Source organism: Tympanuchus pallidicinctus, unplaced genomic scaffold (genome assembly GCF_026119805.1).
Source record: "Tympanuchus pallidicinctus isolate F22 unplaced genomic scaffold, pur_lepc_1.0 scaffold39, whole genome shotgun sequence".
Lineage (NCBI taxonomy): Eukaryota > Metazoa > Chordata > Aves > Galliformes > Phasianidae > Tympanuchus > Tympanuchus pallidicinctus.
The window spans coordinates 827,687-850,176 of record NW_026294757.1 but is presented as its reverse complement, the minus strand read 5'-3'; the positions used below and the strand labels follow the sequence as shown (position 1 = coordinate 850,176).

The 22,490-nt window shown below is 65.3% G+C and overlaps 3 protein-coding genes across 9 annotated transcripts; all 3 read left to right on the top strand.

Moving 5' to 3' along the window:
• The first annotated feature begins 336 nt into the window (after positions 1-336).
• On the top strand, positions 337-6,292 carry MSL1 (MSL complex subunit 1). 4 transcript variants are annotated; one of them, XM_052700033.1, is made up of 9 exons: positions 337-942; positions 2,884-3,107; positions 3,432-3,814; positions 4,566-4,630; positions 4,784-4,851; positions 4,953-5,077; positions 5,148-5,220; positions 5,302-5,416; positions 5,904-6,292. In XM_052700033.1, exons 1-8 carry the CDS (start codon positions 352-354, stop codon positions 5,390-5,392), a joined length of 1,620 nt encoding a protein of 539 aa, XP_052555993.1. In that variant the 5' UTR covers positions 337-351; the 3' UTR covers positions 5,393-5,416; positions 5,904-6,292. The 4 variants fall into 4 exon arrangements, with proteins under 4 accessions (XP_052555993.1, XP_052555992.1, XP_052555990.1 ...); XM_052700032.1 differs by having other exon boundaries at positions 5,519-6,292; XM_052700030.1 differs by having other exon boundaries at positions 5,302-5,909.
• Positions 6,293-6,507: 215 nt separating this feature from the next.
• CASC3 (CASC3 exon junction complex subunit) lies at positions 6,508-15,476 on the top strand. 4 transcript variants are annotated; one of them, XM_052700029.1, is made up of 14 exons: positions 6,508-6,786; positions 6,993-7,020; positions 7,357-7,394; positions 8,846-9,004; positions 9,092-9,243; positions 9,561-9,737; positions 9,902-10,578; positions 11,778-11,842; positions 12,035-12,149; positions 12,642-12,740; positions 13,331-13,545; positions 14,211-14,336; positions 14,541-14,603; positions 15,102-15,476. In XM_052700029.1, the coding sequence occupies exons 1-13, from the start codon at positions 6,544-6,546 to the stop codon at positions 14,574-14,576; spliced, it is 2,130 nt and encodes a 709-aa protein (XP_052555989.1). In that variant the 5' UTR covers positions 6,508-6,543; the 3' UTR covers positions 14,577-14,603; positions 15,102-15,476. The 4 variants fall into 4 exon arrangements, with proteins under 4 accessions (XP_052555989.1, XP_052555988.1, XP_052555987.1 ...); XM_052700028.1 differs by having other exon boundaries at positions 14,528-14,603; XM_052700027.1 differs by lacking the exon at positions 14,541-14,603 and having other exon boundaries at positions 14,214-14,336.
• Positions 15,477-16,975: 1,499 nt separating this feature from the next.
• On the top strand, positions 16,976-22,336 carry RAPGEFL1 (Rap guanine nucleotide exchange factor like 1). The gene is given in 16 exon segments (XM_052700136.1): positions 16,976-17,352; positions 17,354-17,384; positions 18,476-18,554; positions 18,852-19,002; positions 19,073-19,170; positions 19,665-19,777; positions 19,887-20,054; positions 20,146-20,243; positions 20,329-20,451; positions 20,546-20,724; positions 20,796-20,886; positions 20,970-21,020; positions 21,245-21,332; positions 21,408-21,472; positions 21,606-21,660; positions 21,984-22,336. Coding segments are annotated over 16 exon segments (1,860 nt in total). The 5' UTR covers positions 16,976-17,007; the 3' UTR covers positions 22,109-22,336.
• The last annotated feature ends 154 nt before the right edge of the window (positions 22,337-22,490 follow it).

The following is a 22,490-nucleotide window of genomic DNA, read 5'->3' as shown; positions in this document are numbered from 1 at the left end:
AGAGCCGAGAGGTATTGCGGGGAGAGGCTGAGGGGGGGGGGTCGACGCCGTCAGGGGAGGAGAACCCGGGGGGAACCACGAGGAAAGGGCCGCGAGGAGCGGCGGAGGGGCACCGTGCGGGGGGGCACCGCCGTCGGGCCGCGAGGAAGGGCGCTGAGCGATCCGGGGCGCCCATCCCCACCTCCCCCACCCCCCCAGACCCGCGCCGCGGGGTATGAGCGCGGGGCGGCCCCGGTTCCCCTCGGGCCCCCGCGGCCGCGCGCTGCCGTTGTGCCGGCGGAGCCGCGCCATGGCGGCGGGCGGTAGCGGAGCGGCGGCGGCGGCGCGGGGCGGCGGCGGAGGGCCGTGAGGATGCGCTCCACCACCGCCTTCCGGGCGGGCGGCGGCGAAAGGACGGGACCGGCGGGGGAGCGGGGCCCGGGGGAGCGGCGGGAGGAAGAGGAGGAGGAGGAGGAGGAAGAGGGGGAGGAGGAGGAGGGCCGCCCGCCGCCCCGCAGGCCCAAGGAGCCGCCGCTGGGGGCACACAAGGGCCGGGCGGGAGGCGGCGGGGCGCCGGGGGGGGCTCCCGGGCCGCCGGCCGAGAGCTGGGCCGGGCCGGTGCCGCTGGCCGGCGGCAAGCAGGCGGGCGCGGGGGATGCCAGCGGCCGGCCGCGGTACCAGGCGGTGCTGCCCGGGCGCGGCGCGGCTCCCGCGGCCGCCAAGGAGAGCGCAGGAGCGGGGAGCGCCGAGTCGGGCCCTCCGCCGCCGCCGCCGCCTCCCGCCGAGGCCAAGTGGAGGAGCGCGGCGCGGAGGAGCGGGATGGGCGCCGGCGGCGGCTCCCCCGGGCAGGCGGCATGTCTGCGGCAGATCCTGCTGCTGCAGCTGGACCTCATCGAGCAGCAGCAGCAGCAGCTGCAGGCCAAGGAGAAGGAGATCGAGGAGCTCAAGGCCGAGCGCGACACGGTACGGCGGGGAGCTGGGGGGGGGGGGGGGCGGGGATGCGGGGTTGCCGCGGCACACGAAGGGTTAAACCCCCCGGGTTATTGCCCCCCCCAGGTAAGTCGTCCCCATGTGGCACCCAAGGGGTTAATTCCCCCCCACGGCACACAGAGGGTTAAACCTCCCCCGTTCCCCCCCCCCCCCGGTACTTCATGCCCCACCCCCAAGCGTTAACGCTCCCCCAGGGATTTCGTGCCCCCCCACTACGGGGGTTCCCCTCCCCCAGTTTCCTCCGGCCGTGCAGTGCCGCCCCCCCCGGGATAAAACCCCGGGCATTTCCCCCTCCGGTTCCCCCCCCCCATTACAGCACACGGGGTTGATGCCCCCCCACATTGCGATCTCTCCCCCCCCCCCCCCCCGGAGGGGTTGCCGCCCCCCACCTTTTAACACCCTCGCCCCAGACAAAGGCGGGTCGCTTCGCCCCCGGGCCTTGGGGGGGAGTGAGAGCCCGGGGTTACCGGCGGGGGCACAAAGGGTGGGGGCGGGGCGGGACGGCGGGGGTTAACGGGCCGCGCCCGTCGCCATGGCAGCGTGGGGGGGGGAGGAAGGGGGGCCTTAAAGAGCCCGCGATGCCTCCCGGCCCCGCCGCCCGGGGGTTTCACTTAAAGGGGCCGCGTCAGCCGCGGGGTGGGGGGGGGGGGGTGGGGGGCTGAGGAGCTCTGCTCCTCCCCCCTCGCGCCTGCCGCAGCCGCACAGAGCTCACGGCGAAGGCCAGGCTGGTGCTGCCGCATCCCCCCCCCGCCGCTGCAGGGCCGGCACCAACTGCGGTGTGTGTGTCCCACCCCGGTGCCGTGCCCCCCACGGGTGGGAATGCCCTATCTGCATTGCTTCCCCCCCCCCCCCCCCCCCCCCCCCCGTGTGCGTTGCCCCACAGATACGGTGCCCCCCCGAGGTGGCTGTGTTTGCAGGGCTGTGCATTTAGGAGGCACCCTGTGTTACAACTGACCCATGTGCTGCTGCCTGCCGTGGGGCTGCCGGGCTCCCGGTCCCTGTTCTGTGGTGCTCTGTGCTTCCCTCCGAGTCCCAACCCTCATCTCCATGGTCTGCAGCAGCCTAAAAATAACACCCCCCCACCCCCCCGCAGCCCTTTCCCCGGGGGGGGCTCTGCAACAAAACACATCTCAGGGTGTCCCGGGGTGTTTGCCTGCGCTGCAGAGCCCTCCGAGCTGCCCATCCTCTGCGCCCAGCAGGGCTGTGAATGCAGCTTTCTAATAAAGACCGCATCTAATTATGAGCTGCGTCCTCGAGCCCTCAGAGCGCTCGGAGGGGATGCGGCAGAGTTGGAGCGACTGCCATCGCTGCTCGTCACGTGCCAGGTTTGTGAGCCGATGCCCTGCTGCAGTGGGGATGGGCAGCACTGCTGGGCGAGAAGCAGCCGGGCAGCGAGGGGCCATCTTGTGCCGCTGGGGCATCTCAGGTCGTGCATCTGCACACCTGCTGTGCCCGGCTTCCCCATCATTAGCATTACGGGGCTGCGTTGCCTGCAGCACGCAGACATCATCGCCCTGCCGTGACTGGGCGCAGTCTCTGCTCTCAGCCTCCCCTCTCCAGCTCAGGAGAGCGAGCATGAGTTAATGATGGCACTCGCTGCGCGTAGCAAAACCTGCAGCGTCCCACAGCCCGCTGACCTTGGGGTGCGGGCGCAGCGCCAGGGGTCGGGTGCCACCTAGGGGCTCCTCCTGTGCCTTGGAAGCTCTCCATTGCCCGAGTTGTAAGGTAAAAGCCAGGACAGGCACAGTTTGCTATGGTCAGGAAATAGGAAGGCACTGACTGCGGTCCTCCGTGTCCTGCGATGGCTGAGCCCTTCTGCAGGCACGCTGTGGGTGCTGCAGGGTGGCTCTCACTGGAGGTATTCCCTGCTCGCCCCTCAGCACGCGTCTGAGCCGTGCTGTTTCTGTGTTCCAGCTCCTTGCGCGCATTGAGCGCATGGAAAGAAGAGTGCAGCTGGTGAAGAAGGACACCGAGAGAGAAAAACACAGGATTTTCCAGGGCTTTGAGGTGGATGAGAAGGCCGAAGCAGAGGCGTGTGAGAAACTGCCGCTGGAATGCCCGCAGGAACTGCTGGAGCCCTCGCAAACCCTGCAGCCCAAGCACTTCCCCTACGGCAGGAATGGGAAGGGGCATAAAAGGTAGAGGGTGCTGTGGGGCCGCTGGTGGGGAAGTGTGGGGAAGTGTGGGGCTCACCCAGCTGGCTGTGGGTTTCCCTTTCTCCTTCCTCTGCTCCAGCCAGGCTCGCTCTCATTGTGTTTGCCCGTTCTGTTTGCGGTCCTGCTTTTGATTAAAACCCCAGAGATGTGTGTTTGTGGTGCCTGGCCTCTCCTGTGTGTGCAGGTGCTCTTAAAAAGCAGCGGTGATGCACCTGAGAGGGAAAAGTCTTGAAGCTGTCAGCGGAGCAGCGGTGTGCAGGGCTGGCAGCTGTGGGTGCTGCAGCTCAGCAGTCCTCTCTCTTGCAGGAAGCCGGCGTTTGGGAGCGCAGAGAGGAAAACGCCCGTTAAGAAATTGGTGTCTGAGTTCTCGAAGGTGAAGGGTAAAACTCTGAAGCACTCTCCGGTGAAAGAGGAGTCGAGTGGTTCTTTGTCTGAAACTGTTTGCAAACGAGAACTGCGGAGCCAAGAGACTCCAGAAAAAAACAGGTCGCTGCTGGAGACCCCGCTCAGACCCTCCGCCCCGCTGAAGGGCCCCAGCAGCCACCCCAAGGAAAAGGGCTTCTTCAGCGAGATTGACGATCTGCCCTACCTTTCCACCACGGAAATGTACTTGTGTCGCTGGCATCAGCCCCCCCCATCACCGTTGCCGTTACGAGAGCCCTCCCCAAAGAAGGAGGAGACTGTAGCAAGTAAGCGATGGAGAGCCTGCAGAAGGTGTGCAGGCAGGGCTGGCAGCTGGTGGAGCGTTGCCTGCCTTGGGAGCCCTGTGCCCTTCCCCAGAGCTGGCACAGAGCAGCGTCCCGGATGCAGTGGAGATATGGAGCAGATTGTCTGCGCCGCCCGAGCGCTCCAGGCCCTCTCTGGCTCGTGCTGCCTGTGCTGGGCAGCAGGGCAGGGGGCTCTGGGTCCCGCTCTGCGTGTGTCAAACCAGCCTGGTTTCCAGCACAGCCTGTGTGCCTGTTTGAGCAAAATGTGAAGCAACTTCCTGCCTGTGGTCGGGAAATGTGTTTCTGGGTTGGTGCAGTGCAGTGTGATGTGTTTGTTCCTCGCCGGAGCGCCTGGGCAGAATCCCTGCCTCCTGCTGGGCCCTGTTCTGGGTGTTTTCCTCCTAGCCCCACAGTGCAGCCTGACTTGGGGAAGGAAAAGCCCTGAGCTCTGTGAGGTGCCCAGCACACAGTGGGAACGGGGAGCTGCCAGGTTTGCTGCATTGTCAGCTGCCTGCAAACACTGGATAGCAAAATGTTGTGAGTGAGGAGGAGGCCTCTGCATTCCATCCCAGTGCCTCAGGTCTGCTGCGAGAGGCAGGGCAGCTTCCAGCCCTCCCTGTGCTGCCAATCCCAGAGCAGCCTGGCTGGAGCCTCCTGGAGCTTGGGACTGGTGGCGTAGAGTGAGCTTGCAGTGCCTCTGTGCTGGGTTAACATCTGAACCTTCCCTTTGCAGTTCCATCTTGGAGGGACCATGTTGTGGAGCCCCTGCGAGACCCCAACCCCTCAGACATCCTGGAGGTACGTGCGAGTCACAGCTGGCCCTGTGTGTGTGGCTGAGGTTGCAGCAGCCTTCTTGTCACCATCAGAACCGATGTTTGAAGGCACCTGCAGCGGGTGAGGGGGACAAATCAGTGCTGGGAGGAGCACCCATCTCCCTTTCTCTTTATGCAGAACCTCGATGACAGCGTGTTTTCCAAACGGCATGCAAAACTGGAGTTGGATGAAAAACGAAGGAAAAGGTAGGAATAAATGCAGTGCTGCAAGCGTAGCCCCCGCTGGCCTGCACGGCTGCTGGCCCCCAGCTGCAGCTCCTCACTGCCTACGGGTCGCTGTTTTCCAGATGGGACATCCAAAGGATCAGGGAACAAAGAATTTTACAGCGACTGCAGCTCAGAATGTATAAAAGGAAAGGAATTCAGGAGTCGGAGCCTGAAGTTACCTCATTTTTCCCTGAGCCGGATGATGGTGAGAGCCTGGCAGCGCAGGGAGGGCTGCCCGCCCTCTGCAGCTCTGTGACGCCGTTTCTCTCCCACAGTGGAAAGCTTGCTGATCACCCCCTACCTGCCTGTCGTTGCCTTCGGCCGCCCCTTACCCAAACTGACCCCACAGTGAGTACAAAGGGGCACTGGAGATGGGGCGTCGCGGATGGGGATGGTGCTGTGGGGTGCTGAGTGCTGGTTCTGCTGCAGGAACTTCGAGCTGCCCTGGCTGGATGAGCGCAGCCGCTGCCGGCTGGAGGTGCAGAAGAAGCAGACCCCCCACCGGACCTGCAGGAAGTAGCAGCGCAGCGGAGCCGGGAGCTCTGTACGTTGCTGAGTCCTTGCCCTCTTTGTTCTTGTTCAGGGATGGTTTTGTTCCCTCCATGCCCTGGTTTTGTTCTCTCGTTTTCTTTTCAACACGTTTCAGACTCGTCCCCGCCGCCTGTGCTTTGAGCTGGGGTTTGTCTCCCATTTGTGTTCCTCCCTCCTCGGCAGCCCTGCGTGCAGCAGTGGGGTGGGAGCCTCCTGTGGGTCCCAGCGGGTCTCAGTGTCCGTGGCAGGCATGGACCGGGCCCTGCCTGTGCTCCCTGGAGAAGGGCTGCGGCGGCGCTGGCCCTGCTCTGGTGTTGGGTCAGGAAACAGCGCTGAGCAGTTGCCCGAGGCTGAAGCTTCCGTCAGCCACCGCCTTTGTGTTGTTCCTGTTGAGTGGCTGTAACGTGGTGGGAGGAGAGTTTTAAAAGGAAACGAAAACAAACTTTTTTTTCTTTTTTTTTTTTCCTTTTTTTTTTTTTTTTTTCTCGTGTGTGAAATAGAAATCCTCAACGCACAACGTTGGTTCTTTTTTAATTTAAGCCTTCTGAGGGCGGCAGCGTGGCAGCGACCCGACCCCCCTCACACTGTGCCAGGAGGAGCCCCGTTCTGTGCCAGGCTGTTCCTACGGGCGCAGTGCTGGAGGGCGCTGCTCGCCGCTCCCCGCGGCTGAGCGGCAGGAAATGGGGAACAAACGTTAATTAAACGAATCGCCCCACCCTGCCGTGCGCGTGCGGCCTGGGCCCGGCCCGGAGCCCGCCCCGTGTGCCTGGGTCGCTGTGTAAATACCGCCGGTGCTGACTCAATGCAGACATTTTGTTTGTTTGTTTGTTCCGTTTTTGGTTGTTTTTTTTTCCTTTTTTTTTTTTTTTCAATAAAAGCGGAAAAACAACGGCTGCGTGTCGCTGCCTTCCTTCCCCCCCCCCGTGACCTCTGGCCTCTGCGCCGTCTCGCGCGTGACGTCACTTTCGCCTCCAGGCCGTGCCCTCGGCGCGCGCCCGCCCCCTGCCGGAGAGCGGGAACAGCCGCGGGGATCGATGGGAGGGCGCGCCTCGTGACGTCACAGCGCGCGAGGGCCGCCGGGAGCCGTAGTCCGTTCCCGCGGTGCCCCGCGGCGCCGCCCGCCCCTGCGGTTGCCCCAAGATGGCGGACCGGCGGCGGCAGCGCGCCTCGCAGGACAGCGAGGACGACTCGGACTCGGCCGCCTCCGACAGCGGCGACTCCGCCGCCAGTCCCGCCCGCTCCCGCTCCGGCTCCGCTTCGCCGCGGCCTTCGCACCGCCCTCCGCGAGGCGCCGCCGGAGCTCTGAGCGCCGGACCGCGGGGCCGCGGGGCCGAAAGCGCCGCCGGGGGAGGGGCGGCCAAAAGCGCTCCGCAATCCGAGTGTGTGAGTGGGGCGGGGGGGGCGGCGGTCCGCGTCTCTCGTGCCTCCCGGTGGTGCCGCGCGGCTCTCAAGGTGTCACCGCTCCGCTGCGCCCGGCGCTGCCCGATCCTCGCGGCTCCCTGCTCGCGGCGCTCGGTTGAGCTGAGCTCCTGGGCCGGATGCTGCCCTTCACTCCCTTCTGCTAAAGCGCCTTTTTTCTTCCTCTTTAGGAAAGCGAGGACGGCATCGAAGGCGATGGTGAGTAACGACTGAGTTACTGCTTGTGCTCACGGTGTGTGCAAAGGGAAACGGGGAAGGCGCTGCTTCCTGCAGTGCTGCGGCTGCAGTCCTGAGCATCAGCCATAATACCGCAAATGGGGGTGCAGGGGGTGCTGGTCAGCCCTCCCCAGGCCCACCTGGGTCCCCCCCACGTAGGGTGGTGCTCCTTCTCAAGGGGTCTTCGTGCTGCTGTGATGCCACACTACGTGGCCATGTGGTGTATTTGCTGGTGATGGCCCAGGACCCAGTGCTGCGATCACAGGGAGCTGTGCTGCTCTTCCTGCCCTGACAATGCCTCCTTTTTCTCCCCTGCAGCTGTGCTGTCAGATTATGAAAGCGCAGAGGACTCGGAGGTAAGTCAGACTGCGTGTCCTGGTGGTGGAAGGGCTCTGTGGGGTGAATTCACCTCGTGTAGTTTTAGCACAACACTGGTTTGTGCCCTTCATTCTCATCTGCAGCAGCTGTATCTGTCTCCAGGCTGCAGCTCGTGTGCTGTGTGCGTGTTACAGAGCTGTGCTGTGCTGCAGCCATTGGTGTGAGGGGAAAACGGGTTCTCCAGGTGCAGTTCCTCCTCCCCCGACGGTTCTGTCAGGGCAGGGCGGGTGCTGCTGCACCTGTGCTGCTGCAAGGTGAATGCAGGACAAGCACGTGGTCCGTTTCAGTCCTCAGACATCGCGTGGTGGGAGCGGAACGGCTAAGAAGGGTGTGGAAGAAGGGTGTAGGATGGCGGCTGCGTTGTAATTAGTTGAAATTAAAAGCTTAGCGCTGGGTTGGAAGCATCCCAAGGGGCATCCCTGATGTCTGTGTGTGGCACTGGGTCAGTGAGACGCCTGCATGCAGGCAGCTCTGCACTGCGTGTGCTGGGAGAACCTCCCCTGTGTGCTGAGCGCTGTGCTGGAGGGGCAGCCTCTGCAGCAGCCCATGGCAACACACTGCCCTGCGTTCTGAGATCAGAGGCATTTGGAGAAGCAGTCTGTTCCGAGGCAGGCTTTGTGGAGATCCTGAGGTGGACTTGGTTTAAAAAGAAAACCGCAAACTGAGGCGGATGGAATGGAAGCTGCTGGGCTGTGCAGTGCTGGAGAGGCCGTGCCCTGGGCAGGAAGGAGGGGGCAGCTCCCCTGGGCACCGCAGCCAGGCGGTGTTGCATCACCGGGTGCCAGGATGGCTCTGTTCCTGAGCCTAAAAATAATGCCATGTCTGGGTTTCCCCAGTGTAAACAAAAGGAGCAGTTGATGTGCAAATAGGCTGTGTTGAAAGAGAAAAATAGAGCAGCCTTCTTGTTAATCACACCGGGCTATTTTTAGTGGCCATCCCAAGCTGAGCAAGGCTTGCAGGCTCCTGGAGGGTGAAACAAGGTCACGCTCCTGAGAGCAGAGAGCTTGGAGTGAGTCAGCTGGGGGACTGCAGGGAATGAGGGGCTGCAGTGGGAGAGAGGGACAGCGAGGGCCCGGCAGCGTGGCTGTCATCCCATCATGGAGCTCCCATGGGCTCCTGGGCTGCATGAGGCACACGTGGCACTCGGGGGCGGTGAGGGGGAGCTGCTCCCAGCTCTGTGCTGGCAGCTGTGGTTGTTTGGTCTGATGTCACCAGTGGCAGCTGCTGGGGAGAGACCTTGGGTTTAATCTTTGTCTTTTCTGTAAAGATAGAGGGGTAGGGAGGACTTTGGGAGCAAATCCTGTGCTGTGAAATGGCCAGAGCTGTCAAAAGCGGAATGGGAACCGACCTGTAGGTGTGGGGACTTTGGGAAATCAGCAGGAGATCTGCTGCTCCAGGTGTGTGTGTGAGTAAAGCGGGGCTCTTTCAGGCAGAGGAAGAGGATTACAGCGAGGAAGAAAGTGCCAAAGTGGAACTGAAGCAGGATAGCAATGATTCCTGTGAGTCTGCAGCAAAAGCGGAGAAAGGGGATGAGAAACTGGACTCGAAAGGCGCCGTAACCGGTGAAAGGCAAAGTGGGGACGGGCAGGTAGGTGACATCTGTGTGCTGCCTGCTCTGCGGGGAGCTTCTCGCAGCGGGACTGCTGCAGTGTTAGGAGCTGTCTGATTCTGACAGGAGAGCACCGAACCCGTTGAGAATAAAGTTGGGAAAAAAGCTCCCAAGCACCTGGACGACGACGAGGATCGGAAGAACCCGGCTTACATCCCACGCAAAGGGCTCTTCTTTGAGCACGATCTCCGAGGGCAGACGCAGGAGGAGGAGGTCAGGTATGTGGCTCTGCCCGGCGCCGGTGATGCTTGCAGCGCTTGTGACGTGCTGGGAAGGGTCAGCAAAGAACTGTTCTGTTCTCTGGCCCAGCTGCCTGCTAGCAGTGTTCTGCAGGGACGTCTTGGCTTTTAGTTTGTAAAAGCAGGGACTGGGCACAGTAAACACGAGTAAAGCTTGCTTCCAGTGGGCAGCTGCCGAGCGGGAGGAAGGAGAGGCGCTGCCTCCCGCCCGCTCTCTGCCCTCCAAGCGTTTGCTGCGGGTTGGAGCCGCCGTCCCTGGCTTCCTCACAACCCGCCGTTCGTCCCCATGTGTGCAGGCCGAAGGGTCGGCAGCGGAAGCTGTGGAAGGACGAGGGCCGCTGGGAGCACGACAAGTTCCGGGAGGACGAGCAGGCCCCCAAAACCAGGCAGGAGCTGATTGCTCTGTATGGCTACGACATCCGCTCCGCTCACAACCCTGACGACATCAGGCCGAGGAGGATGCGCAAACCGAGGTGAGCAGCGGGCAGAGTGCGGCCTGCTCCTCGTGGGGGGCAGCCTGAGCCCTCTGCAGCGGGCTCTAAGCGGGGCTGGGGGCTCAGTCCTGGAAGTCGAGTCCCGGAGGCTCCCCCCACCCCGGCGTTTGGTTCCAGTCCTTCGCACTGCTGTTATCCCTCAGGTTTGGGAGCCCCCAGCGAGACCCGAACTGGTCCAACGAGCGGCCCAACAAGCCCCCGCGGCACCAGGGCTCCGACGGCACTTCTGCTGCCCCACGAACCTTCACCAGCAGGAGCTCTGCGGGAACAGGCAGGATGCCCCCTCCCAGGAACTACCCGAGGGTGGGGGGCTACAAGGAAACCCGCCCAGGATACCGAGCTTCAGAAGCCGGCGTGCAGCACCCGGCCCGAAATGGTGAGCAGAGCAAACAGGAGAGCGGCTATCGAGCGAAGCGCGCGGAGCAGAGCCCACCGAGAGAGAAGTCACCAGAAGTGGAAGCAGGGCACGTCCACGGCAGCCCCGTCAAGGAGGAGGGCGCCCTGGAAAACCAGACCGACGCCGTGCAGCCGCCGCCAGACAGACCAATAGAAAAGAAGTCTTATTCCCGGGCAAGGAGGACCAGAGTCAAAGCTGGGGACGCGGGGAAGCTGGCGGATGACGTCCCTGCTCTGGAAGCTCCCGCGACACCAAAACCCGTCCAAGCTGAGGCGTCCCCCCCGCCGGCAAAGAGCAGCAACTGGGAGTCGCCAGTGGAATCCAGCTTGGATGGACTTGAGCAGGAGATGATTCAGATGAATCTGACGGAGCAGAACTGGAGCCCGGGGCAATCTCAGTTCTTACAGCCCCGGGAGCTGCGGGGTGAGTGTGCGCCAGCTGGCAGCTTGGGTGCTGCTGCCCCTGCCTGGGGTCTGCAGCCACGTAGGTGGTCAGAGCTGAGCAGTGTGATGCTGTCCCAGCTGTGGAGGGTGGTGGAGACTCACAAGGTGGAGAAAATGCAGTGGGACGAGAGGAAGGGACGAAACAGAACATAAAAATGAGGAAATTAAACGTTCTGTTGTAGGTGAACTGGGTTAAGGCTCAGATGGGCATCAGAGCAGATTCCTTCTCCTTACCCTATTTGATAAGAATGGGGGAAGGGTCAGTGAAGGGGAAGGGCTGTGCGGGGAGCAGGCAGCAGGAACTTGCGGAGCTGTGTGAGTCACAGCCAGGCTCAGAGCTGGAGTTCAGAGGATAAAGAGCATTATGTGTGGTTATGGGTGAGGGTGATGAGTAACTGGGCTCCTGTGGTGTGCTGCTGGGGGCAGGAGGGAGCCGGCCTCCCTTCATCAACACAGGCATGCTGCAGGCTCTGAGCTGCTCTCTGGCCGCTTGGCTGCGAATCCAGCGGTGTGGTTGCAGGAGGCCGATCTGTGCTGGGAAGTGGGCAGGCAGGCTGAGCAAAGGACCGAATTCTTGTGGGGCAGCCATTGCAGATGTAATCATCCATTTGCAGAATTAAGGTTTTTACTGGGGAGAGTCAGAGTCCTTCCCAAGAGAAACAAAACTGGAGCAAGGAGAAGAAAGTGGCCTGCTGCTGTCCTAAGCTCTTGAGGGTTGGGTCTGTGGAAGCAGATCTTCCTGCACACAGCGGTGTGAGCAGAGCCTTGCCTTGATCGTAGACCAGAGTGGGCAGGCTGTAAACGTGCCACTAGAACAAGAGTTTGGAAGCTGATTCACAGCTGAGGTGACGTGGTGCTGCTGGTGGCTGTGATGCTTACGCTGTCCCATGTGGACCCAGGAGCAGGGCTGAGACCAGAACCTGGATTTCGAGCGGAGGATTTCTTTCAGGCAGATGTAAAATGCACTGAGCAGAGCGGATGATCGTGCAGTGACACAACAGCTTCTGGTTTGCTCTGAGATGTCTGGGATGGCAGTGAGAGAGCTGGAGTTGTTGGGAGGTTCTCACAGGGGAGGTGGCGCGGGGTCTCCTGGCGGTGGTGCGCAGCTCCCAGCCCTGGTGACAGTGAGGTGGCTGAGAACAAATGCAAGCCATGAGAACCAGTTTGCTTCTTCCTCAGGTATTCCCAACCATCTGCACGTGGGAACTGGGCCGCCCCCTCAGTTCAACAGGATGGAGGAAATGGTAAAGCACGTCGCTTATGGCAGCGGGGAAGCCGAGCGTTGCTTTGACCGTGGGCTGGAATAATCAGAGCGTGGCTGGGGTGCCTCAGCCCCCTCCCCTTTCTGTGTGCCGTGGTTCTCTGTGACCCACAGAGGCCGGGGGGGGCAGTGGGGGCTCCCTGCTGGGCACCGACTGCTGCTTTGTCTCCCGCAGGCGGTGCAGGGCGGCCGTGCCAAGCGCTACTCCTCGCAGCGGCAGAGACCCCCAGTGCCAGAGCCGGCCCCCCCCATGCACATCAGCATCATGGAGGGGCACTACTACGACCCACGTGAGTGACCCCCTCCTGTCCCCTGTGCTCAGGCGCTGAAGTTGGGCTTTGTTCCCCTTCCTTTTGTCAGGAGCGGCGCTGCTTTGTCTCTGCTGCTCTGAGCCGCCCTGGGCTGCTCTCGGTGTGCAGCGTTGCTCTCCTGCCCCAGGCAGGGGCTCCAAAGGAGCTGCTTTTTTTGTGAGACGTTAAAACTGGCCAGAAATCAGAGCAGCAGGGAGGGCTGCTGAACGCAAAGATGGGTTTGGAATTTATTCCGGCGTGTAAAGTGCGAGAGGAGAAATTCCCTGAGCGTTCTGCATTGTAAAGGGCATAGGAAGCTCTGCTGTGGGAGCACGCAGCATCTGGGAGCTGGGTGGGCTGTGTGCTGTTCTGGTAGGAGTGGAGCTTGCAGCACTGCATTCGAGTGCAGTAACTGTAGGTGGCTTGGATCTGCGGTGCTGCAGTAGAAGAAAACGTGGTGGGGGTTTTCTTACGCTCTGCTCTGTGTTGCAGTACAATTCCAGGGACCAATCTACACCCACAGTGAGAACCCGGCCCCGCTGCCGCCCCAGGGGATGATCGTGCAGCCAGAAATGCACCTCCCTCATCCAGGTGAGGAGCACGGGGCGGCCAGGCCGGCTTTGCACAGCCTCTGTCCTTTTCTGTGGCGTGGAGGAGACCTGCTTCCCTCGTGCATTAGGGTTGAATTCGTATCAATCTTCAGGGAGGAAAAATAGCCGTGCCTGGCTCTCGCAGGCAGTGCAGCCTGAGATCATCTCACTGCCTTGGCAGCCTCTGGCTGCACGGCCACAGTGCTGCAGGCAGCCTGGCCAGGCCCTTCCCCGGCAGCATGGTGTGGGGCTGCGCCAGCTGCCGTGCCAGGCTGGGTCTTCATTCCCTGCCGCTCGTAGCTCAGAAGAGAAAAGCAGAAATGAGAGCTGTTGGATGGGGCTGTGCTCCGTGCCGCCTGCAGAACCGTTTCCTGAAGTGGACGTGCTGATTGGGGCCGAGGCCGGGGGGGCCGTGTGCTCTGCTCAGAGCTTCCCCTTCCCTTTCCCCAGCGCGGGAGCTGAGCTCCGCAGGCTGTAGGAGAAGCCTCTGCCCTTCTCCCGCCTGCAGCACGGATGGTGCAGCCTGCTGCCCTCTGCCCCACAGCGCCCCACCGGGACGTGGCGCTCAGCTCCTCCTTGTCGCTCTTTCAGGTTTACATCCCCACCAGCCAGCAGCCCCGATGGCAAACCCTGGCCTCTACCCCCCGCCGGTCTCCATGCCCCCAGGGCAGCCCCCGCCGCAGCAGCTGCTCGCCCCGACTTACTTCTCCCCGCCTGGAGTCATGAATTTTGGGAATCCTGGCTACCCGTACCCCCCGGGAGCGCTGCCCCCGCCGCCCCCTCCGCACCTCTATTCCAACACCCAGGTGAGCCGTGCTGCCTTTCCTTCCTGCCGGAGCCGCGGGTGCCCTGAGCCTGGGAGGGGGCTGCAGCAGCAGGGCTGCCCCCAGCGGCGGCTGTTTGCTGCCGTTTGCTTCTCTGCCGGAGGTGGGAACCGGAAGGAACCGCCGCCACCTCTGTGCTTTGCTTAACTCGCGTTTGGGGTCTCGAGTGTGGCGTGGCTGTGTTGGAGGATCCAAAGCGAGGATTTTCCCCCGTCGAGCTGGGCGCCGTCCCACGGGAGGCTGGGAGCTGCTCAGCCAAAGGCATCCTGAGAACTGTTCGGATGCCCTCTGTGCACACCGGGAGCTGCCCGCTGCCGTTCCTCAGCGCCGCCCGGGCAGCCCTGGCTGTGAGCAGTGCTCGCAGGGCTGGCTTTTCCCGTTTCTGGCCCGGCTCCGTGTGAGCGGGGAGCAGCGCCCGCCCCTCCCGGCGGCAGCCCGACGTCCCCGAGGCCGCGCGAGGCGCACGGCTGACACGCAGCGGCAGGACGGAGCCCCGCAGCCCCGCGGCTTCCCGAGCTTCGCTGCTCGGATCGGAGCCGCCGCACGGGGCTGGGGGCGCGGCCTGGATCCGCTGCCGTCTGCTCCCCGCGATGCCGGTGCTGCGGCGGCGGGCGGCACTCGGTGCTCAGCGTGCCGCTCTCCGGCAGCAGGCGCAGTCCCAGGTGTTCGGGGGGGTCACGTACTACAACCCTGTCCAGCAGCAAGTGCAGCCCAAACCCTCACCGCCGCGGAGGACGTCGCAGCCCGTCACCATCAAGCCGCCGCCTCCCGAGGTACCGCCCCTCTGCTCGCCCCTCTGCTCGCCCCTCTGCTCGCCCCTTTCCCCGTCCCTTCTGCCCGTCTGCCTGCTGCTGTCCCCTGAGGTGTGTGTGGTGCTGCGGCCTCCCTCTCCCACCCGAAAAAAAATGTGTTGTCCCAAGGACGTTTTAAAATTGCCTCGTTGTTGACATGTCCCAAACCTCAGCTTCTCGTTGCAGGTGGTAAGCAGGGCTCCAGTTAATTTGAGTTTCTAAATACTTTAAATCTAACCCACGTAAAAAGTAAGTCGGAATTTGACTCTCGCTTTCTCTTTCTGCTCAGGGTAGAAAAAAAAAAAAAGCTTCAGAGGGAATAAGGCCAGCACTGAGCTTAGGAGGCAGTGCCTGCGGTGGGAGAGCAGCGCCAGGATGCTGGCAGCACCCGGCACAGGCGGCGGCCTTCAAGGCTGCGCGGAGCCGAGAGCCGTTCCTCTGCGCTGGGGACGGGTTTCTCAGCGCAGCTCTGCTCTGTGTGTGCGCCCGAGTGCCACGTGTGTGTCTGCTTCCCTTTGTCGTGTGTCGCCGTGCCGCTGCGCCCCGGGTCGGGCAGCGCTGCTCCCCTGCGCCTCCCCCAGCCGGGAAGCGCAGCCGCTGGAGATCCGCCCGGGCGTCCCTGCGGGGAGCCGCGCTCCGCGGGGCCTCGTCCGGGAGCCGGCCCTGGAGCGGGGGGGCGGCGGGGCGGCGGGCGGCGGGCGCAGCGCTGCGCGGTGCTGAGCCTCCGTCTCCTTTCTGCTCCCCCAGGACAGCAAAGGTGAGAAGGTGAAGGAGAGGAGCGGCACGTAGGGATGCGGCCGTGGAACCCCAGCGTCGGACCCGGCGGTTCTGCACCGGGAGGCCGCGTCCGGCTGCGATGCGGGATGCCGTCGGCTTCCGCTTTGCTCGGGGCCGTCGCCTCCGTGCCCGGACCGCCCCCCGGCTGCCGGCCCTCCTCCCCTCCCCTGACCCTCAGGCGGCACCGGGGTCAGTGGCCGCGAGGTCTCACCCACTTCCCCCTTCTACTGAGCCTCCCCTTCTCCCTTTCTAGGATGTTCAACTCAGCTGCTTGATTGTGGTCTCTGTTTTTATTTAAGGAATGAACCGGCTCCTTCAGTAAAGCTGATTTGTTTCTTTTGGGTATTTGGACTCCGTGTGTCGGCCGTGCCGCAGCGCGACCCCAGCCCCAGCCCTGCTCCGTTCTCATCCTCAATTCTCTTTTTAAATTTGCGAGCCTATCCCTGTGGCTGTAAGAGCAGCTGAGCTTCGCGCAGAGCCTCTCTGCTGCTTTTCCGACACGGCTGCACCCCGGGCAGCCCCGGCCGCAGCTGGAGGCTCCCAACGCGGGATGCCGTGCACAGATTTGGGCTCGCGGAGCCTCCACCCCCGCTCCGTGCACTGCGGGCTTCCTGCTGCCCGGCCCTTCGGAGGCACGGAGCTTCACGGGCACCGCGCATCTGCCCGCACAACCGGCCCGACCGGGCGCGGTGCTGCTGGGGGCGGCGCCCGGCGAGTCCCGGCGCGCCCCGCGTGGGCTGCCGCTCCGTTGCCGCCCGGCTCGGTGGCTGCTCGGTTCCCGTCGGCGCTGCTTTGGCCGTGCCCGGTGGGTCTCGGTGCCGGTGTGGGTCGCGTTTCCGAGCATCGCGGCCGCGGTGGCACCGAGCGCTGAGGAAGCAGCGTTGGATCGATGCGGAGATGAGGGCGGTGCGGGACCGCGGGGCTCCAATTCCCCCCCCCGGGCCGGGGCAGCGCGTGGGGGTGAGGACGGAGCGCGGCCCGTTGCCACAAGGAGGGAACCCACGCCCACCAAAGTGCTCGAGGGGCGGCTTTGGGGGCAGCAGCGGTGGGCGAGGGGCTGTGAGCCCCGTGCTGCAGGGAGGTGGGCTCGTGGGGTTCTCTGCCTCCGTGCGCTCCTTCCTCCCATCCGTGGGCGCTCTGAGCGGAGCCCGGGGGCTGTGCCCCCCCAGAGCTCTTCCCCCACCCCACGGCTGCAAATGGAGGCGCATCGGGCGGGCAGAGCCGCGGCAGCTCCCGGCTCGTTAGGAGAAATAACAGCGCATTAATTATAACAGCTCCGCGCCAGCGCTGCCCCTTCCCCGAGCTGCAATTGGGGCAGTGCGGATTTGGGCCGCGTTCCCCGTGACGCCCCCCCCAACCGTGCCTCGGTTTCCCGTCCAGACCCCGCGCTGAGGGTCCGAGGGGAGCGCAACGCGGAGCCGCGCGTGGAGGGGACACGCGGGGACACGGCTGCGTTCTGCCACCGCCCCCCGACTCCCCCCCCCGCGGCCGGGAGTTGCCAGGCAACGAGGGATGGAGGCGAACCGCGAACAAAGCCGCAGCGGGAACCCCCCCTCATCCCCCCCGTCGTACCCACGGGCTTTTCCCACGCCGGTTTTGGGGGGTGGGGGGGGGGGCGGCGTGGGATGCGCGCTGCCTGAGCGCGCCGCGCGGTGGGCGTACGGCGGAGCGCGGAGCTGCGCGGCGCTGCGGTCGGGGGGGGCCACGCGTGACCGCGACGCTCCGCCCGGGGCCGGGGGCGGGCAGGTGCCGGGCGGGGCGGGGCGGCGGCGCCGGGCCCCCCCCACTTCTCTCCGGAGCCCGAGCGCGAGCGGAGCCGCCCCCCCGCCCCGCACCGCCCCGCACCGCCCATGGCCCCGCGAGGCGCTCCGCGGCCATGAAGCCGCTGGAGAAGTTGCTGAAGAAGCCCGGCGCGCACCTGCCCGCACCGCTGCCCGCACCGCGCCGCCACAGCGCGGCCCCCCCGGAGGAGCCCCCGGGGCCGGCGGGGGGCGAAGGGCGACGGTTGGAGCTGCGTCCCGCCGAGGTCCCCCCCCCGCCGCCGCCGCCGCGGTCCCCGTCGGCGCTGTCCCCGTCGGAGCTGTCCCCGGGGGGGGACCGCGCCGCGCTCAGCCCGGAGCCGCCGCCGCCGCCCCCCCCGCGCTGCTGCTGCCGCTGCCCCCCCGCCGCGCCCGCGCCCCCCGAGCGCCTCCTGAGCGCCGTCCTCGAACGGCTGCCGGCGGGGGGGGGGGCACGGCCGGGGCTGCCGAGCAGGTATGGGGGTACGGGGAGTGCCGGGAGGGGGGGGGGGGGGGGGATGCTGCGGCACCGCCGGGTGCTGCAATGCGCGATGCCGCGGTGCGGGGGGAGCGTGGGAGCAGAGGAACGGGGATGAGGGCGTGCGGGGGGGGCACCCGCAGAGCGGTGGCACCGCGCAGATTCCCGGTTAATGTGTAACGCTTCTCTCGGCGCTCCCGTTGACCCCGAGGCGGTGGAAGGGGGGGGGGGGGTGCGCGTCCCTTCCGCACTGTGGGAGCCCCCCGCCGAGGTTTGCCTTCAAGTCCAACCCCCCCCCCTCACCTCCCCACGGCCGCGCTCCGGGGATGGGGCCGGGGGGGGCCGGGGTGGGGCGCACCGAAACCGCGGAGCCCTCGGGGGGGGGCGCGCGCCGGGACTGGCAGCGTTGGCTCTGCGTGCAGCGACACGCGCGTGTGGAGCGGGGGGGGCGGCGCAGGGGGTGCGGGGATGGCGGCCCTTCAGCCGCGCGTGGTCCCTGCGGGGCACCCGGACGGTGCTGCGGAGCCGTGGGGAAACCGAGGCAGGGACGGAGGGGGCGGCGCTCGGGGGGGGCTGGGGGGGGAATGGGGACGCGAAGACCCGCGAGGGGATCCCGGCGCCGCCCCCACACAGCGCTCCGGAGGCGCTGCACGGCGGGCTGGGGATGCGCACCTGCCCGGACAATCCCGCACCACCTCGGCCTCAGTGCGGGGTCTGGGTCAGGCGGTGCCCGGGGGGCGTTGTGCCGCTTTCGGAGCTCCGTGCGGGGGGGGTTGCGGGGAGGGGCTGCCCCGCGGTTGTGTCCGTGGGACGGGGTCGGACGCGGAGCTGCACTGCGCGTCCAAAGGTCGCGGCCGTGGCACCGCTCCCGGCACCGCGTCCCCGTGCCTCAGTGCCCGCCCGGACGGCCCCGCTGCGGTGTCCCCCGATGTCACCGTCCCGGTGCGGCCCCCGCGGTGTCCCCACGGCGCTGCGGAGCGGGAGGGGCTCTGAGTCAGCGCGGGGCTCCGCGTGGGGCGCGGGGATGGGCCCGGTGCGGGGTTTGGGGTGGAGGTGTCGTGCCCAACCCCCGCCCGACCCCCCCCCAGATTCGCTGCTGGATGACATCGTGCTCACGCATTCGCTGTTCCTGCCCACCGAGCTCTTCCTGCAGCAGCTGCACCAGCAATATCCTCGGGGCGCTGGGGGGGGGGGCGTCGGGGGGCTGCGGGAGGGGGCGCGTACAGATGCACGGGGGGAGTGCGAGGACCTGAAGGTGGGAACGGGGGGGGAGAGGGAAGAAGACAGGGGTGGGGGTACCGGGAGGGGGACACGGGTGGGTGTGACGGTGACATCAGCGTGAGCAGCGGCTGTGCCGGGGGTGACACGAGGGCGCCCGTTGGGGCGGCCGTGAGGAGGGCATCGCGGTGCCCTTCCCTGGTGTGAGGAGGTCCCCGTGTCCCCGCTGCTCCTTAACGCTGCCACCTTCGTGCTGGCGGGCGATGGGCCGCCCCAGCGCTGGGAGGACGGGTCCGGGCTGCGGCGCAAGCGAGCGGTGCTGGCGGTGCTGCTGCACTTCCTCGAGACCTACAAGGGGCTGCTGCAGGAGGAGGAGAGCGCGGGGAAGGTCATCAAGGTGGGTGCAGCCCTCCCCCCCCCCCGCGGCTTCCCTCCCCCCCCTCCCCCTAACCCCTCTCGCCCCCCAGGAGCTGTACCTGCTCATCATGAAGGACGCATCTCTGTACCATGAGCTGGAGGATGAGATCTTGAAACTGCACCAATTGGTGGAGACGGTGGAGCTGAAGTGAGTGGGATCCCCATGGAGTGCCAGGGGTCTCCGATGTGGTGATGGGAGTGCAGTACATGGAGTCCTGATGGGGTGCAGAGGGTATCGGGGGGGGGGTGTGTGTGCACAGGGTGTTCTGAAGGGGTTCAGGTGGCTCCTGTGAGGTGCATGAAGTCCTGGTAGGGCTCATGGAGTCCCCGTGGGGTGCTTGGGGTCCTGATGAAGCACAGGGGTTGTGAGCGGGTCCCTCTTTTGTGCATGGAGTGCTATGGGGTGGAGGGGTACCCCAGGAGTGAGGTCCCTGCATAGAGGAAGGTGTTTCTATGGGGCGTGCGGGGTCCCCACGGGGTTTCTCTGGGACACATGGGGTTGCGACCCTCGAGAATGCCCTGCACCTGAGGCCCATCAGACCGCCCCTGTGATACCCCACCAGAGCGGGGAGGGGATCTGTGTGCGGCCCCCACCGCTCCGTTTCCCCCGGTGCCCTTTGCTGACACCACGCGGTGCCGCAGGGTCCCCGACGAGACCCCGCCCCCGAGCAAACAGGTGAAGCCGCTGTTCCGCCACTTCCGCCGCATCGATGCCTGCCTGCAGACGCGCGTGGCTTTCCGTGGCTCCGACGAGAGTGAGCGCCGTGCCCCGAACCCCCGGGGTCCCGACCGCAGTGACCCCGCCGCCCCGCCGGGGGTCCTGGCCCGCTCTGCTACCCCACGTATCCGTCTGTCCGTCCGCAGTCTTCTGCCGTGTCTACATGCCGGACCACTCGTACGTCACCATCCGCAGCCGCCTCTCGGCCTCAGTGCAGGACATCCTCACCTCCGTCACCGAGAAGCTGCAGTACTCAGAGGAGCAGAGCGCCCGCGATGATGCGCTCATCCTCGTCACCGTGGCCTCGTCTGGAGGTGGTTATGGGGCCATGGGGGGGGGGGGGCACGGGGTGTGGGGTGAGCGCTGACCCCCCTCCCCCCCACCCCCAATGCGCTCTGCCTGCAGAGAAAGCCGTGCTGCAGCCCAGCGAGGAGTGCGTCTTCACCACGCTGGGCATCAACAGCCACCTCTTCGCCTGCACCCGCGATACCTTTGAGTCGCTGGTGAGCGCCGGGGGGGTCGGTGGGGCCGCAGTGAGACCCCTCCGCATCCTGCAGCCACCCCGGACCCCCCCGCCCCCCATTGCAGGTGCCGCTCCCAGAGGAGATCCAGGTGGTGCCAGGGGACAGCGAGATTCACCGCGTGGAGCCCGAGGACATCGCCAACCACCTCACCGCCTTCCACTGGGAGCTTTTCCGCTGCATCCACGAGGTCGGGGGGACGCGGGTGCCTCCCCCAGGGCTGCCCCAATGGGGGTCCCTGCGGCGCCCCCCCCACCCCCCAACACCGCAACCTCCCCCCGCAGCTGGAGTTTGTGGATTACGTCTTCCATGGGGAGCGCGGGCGGCGCGAGACGGCCAACCTGGAGCTGCTGCTGCAGCGGTGCAGTGAGGTGCAGCACTGGGTGGGCACGGAGCTGCTGCTCTGCGAGTCGCTGGGTCGACGCTCGCATCTGCTCAAGAAACTCATCAAGATCGCTGCCATGTGAGTGCAGGGCTGGGGGCTGCAGGGGGCCGCGGGGGGGGGGGCTGCTGGGGCTCACCCACCGCCTGCAGATGTAAGCAGAACCAGGACATGCTCTCTTTCTACGCCATCGTCATCGGGCTCAACAACGCCGCCATCAGCCGCCTTCGGCTCACCTGGGAGGTGAGGGGCTGTGCGGGACCCCCCACTCCGGCCCCCCGGCCCCCCAAGCTGCTCACAGCCCCCCATGGGGTTTTGTCTTGCAGAAGCTCCCAGGGAAATTCAAGAATTTGTTTCGGAAATTTGAGAACCTGACGGTGAGGGGCAGCGCGGGCGCGGGGGTCTGGGGCTTCCATGGGGGGGTCTGCTTGTAATGGGGGTGTGTGGGGGGATGCTTGTAGCATCAGGGAGCTCCGTGGATGCTCTGGAAGCAGCGGGTCGGGGTGTTCCTGGGGATGTCTGCTCTCTGTGGATGGCTGGTTGGTGCACCCTGTGTGGGGGGAGCTGCCCACGCCCCTGACCCCCCCATCGCCCTCCCCAGGACCCCTGCAGGAACCACAAGACCTACCGGGAGGTGCTGGCCAAGATGAAGCCCCCCCTCATCCCCTTCATTCCGCTCATCCTCAAAGGTGCGGTGGGGGGACGTTCTGAGGGGGCCCTGCTGCTCCCCATGGGGCCAGCCCTCACTTCCTTGTCTCTCTCAGATCTGACCTTTCTGCACGAAGGCAGCAAAACCCTCCTGGATGGGCTGGTCAACGTGGAGAAGCTGGTGGGTGCTGTGCCCAGGGGGGGCACAGTGGGGATCCGGGGGTCCTGGGGGGTCCACAGAAACATCCCAAGGGTGAATGGGGGGGGGGGTTGCAGGGTTCTGGGGGAGCTGACGGGGCTGCTGTGTGTTCCAGCACTGCATTGCCGAGAAGGTGAGGACCATCCGCAAGTACCGGAGCCGCCCGCTGTGTGAGTGGGGGCACAGATCCTGGCCCTACATCTGCTGGGGTGGGGAAGCTGTGGGATGGGGCTGCGGGATGGGGATGCGAGATCCGGGCTGGGGTAGGAATGCAGGATGGGGATCCAGCATGGCAAGATGGGCTGGGAGTGGGTTACAGGATCCTCCAGGATGGGGATGGAGATGTGGATGCGGGGGTGAGATCCAAGACGGGGATCCAGGTGGAGCTGGGGCCACGGGGTTCAGGGACAGGGATCCAGGACACGGGATGAAGCCTCCTGTGGGGTTGGGGGGCACACAGCCCCACGCCATCCTCTCCTCCCTCGCTCCCCAGGCCTGGAGCTGGAGCCGTCCCCCAGCCAGCTGCAGACCAAGGCCTACGTGCGGCAGCTGCAGGTGATCGACAACCAGAACCTGCTCTTCGAGCTGTCCTACAAGCTGGAGCCCGGCGGGCAGTGAGCGGCGCCCGCCCGCACTCTGCACTTTGCCCGGGGGACCCTGGGGCCTCCCCACCCCCCGCGGGCCCCCTCTATTTTTGTATGTGTCCCCATGGCCCCATCCCCGCTTCCGCCTGGGCCCTGGGCCCCAGAATGTGTATATTTTGTACCAAATGCGTCTTTAATTGTAAATTTATTTTTTAAGAAAAAGGAGGAAAAAAGGATTAAAAAAAAAAAAGAAAAAAAGAGCTTGAGCGCCAATAAACAGCAATCCCGACCACGCGTCCGGCGCGCGGGGTGACGTCGTGATGTGCGTGCGTGACGTCACGTTGCTGGTGGTGACGTCACGGATGACGCAATAGCGAACAGCGAGCTTCCTAAGATGGCCGCAGTGGGGCGCTGTG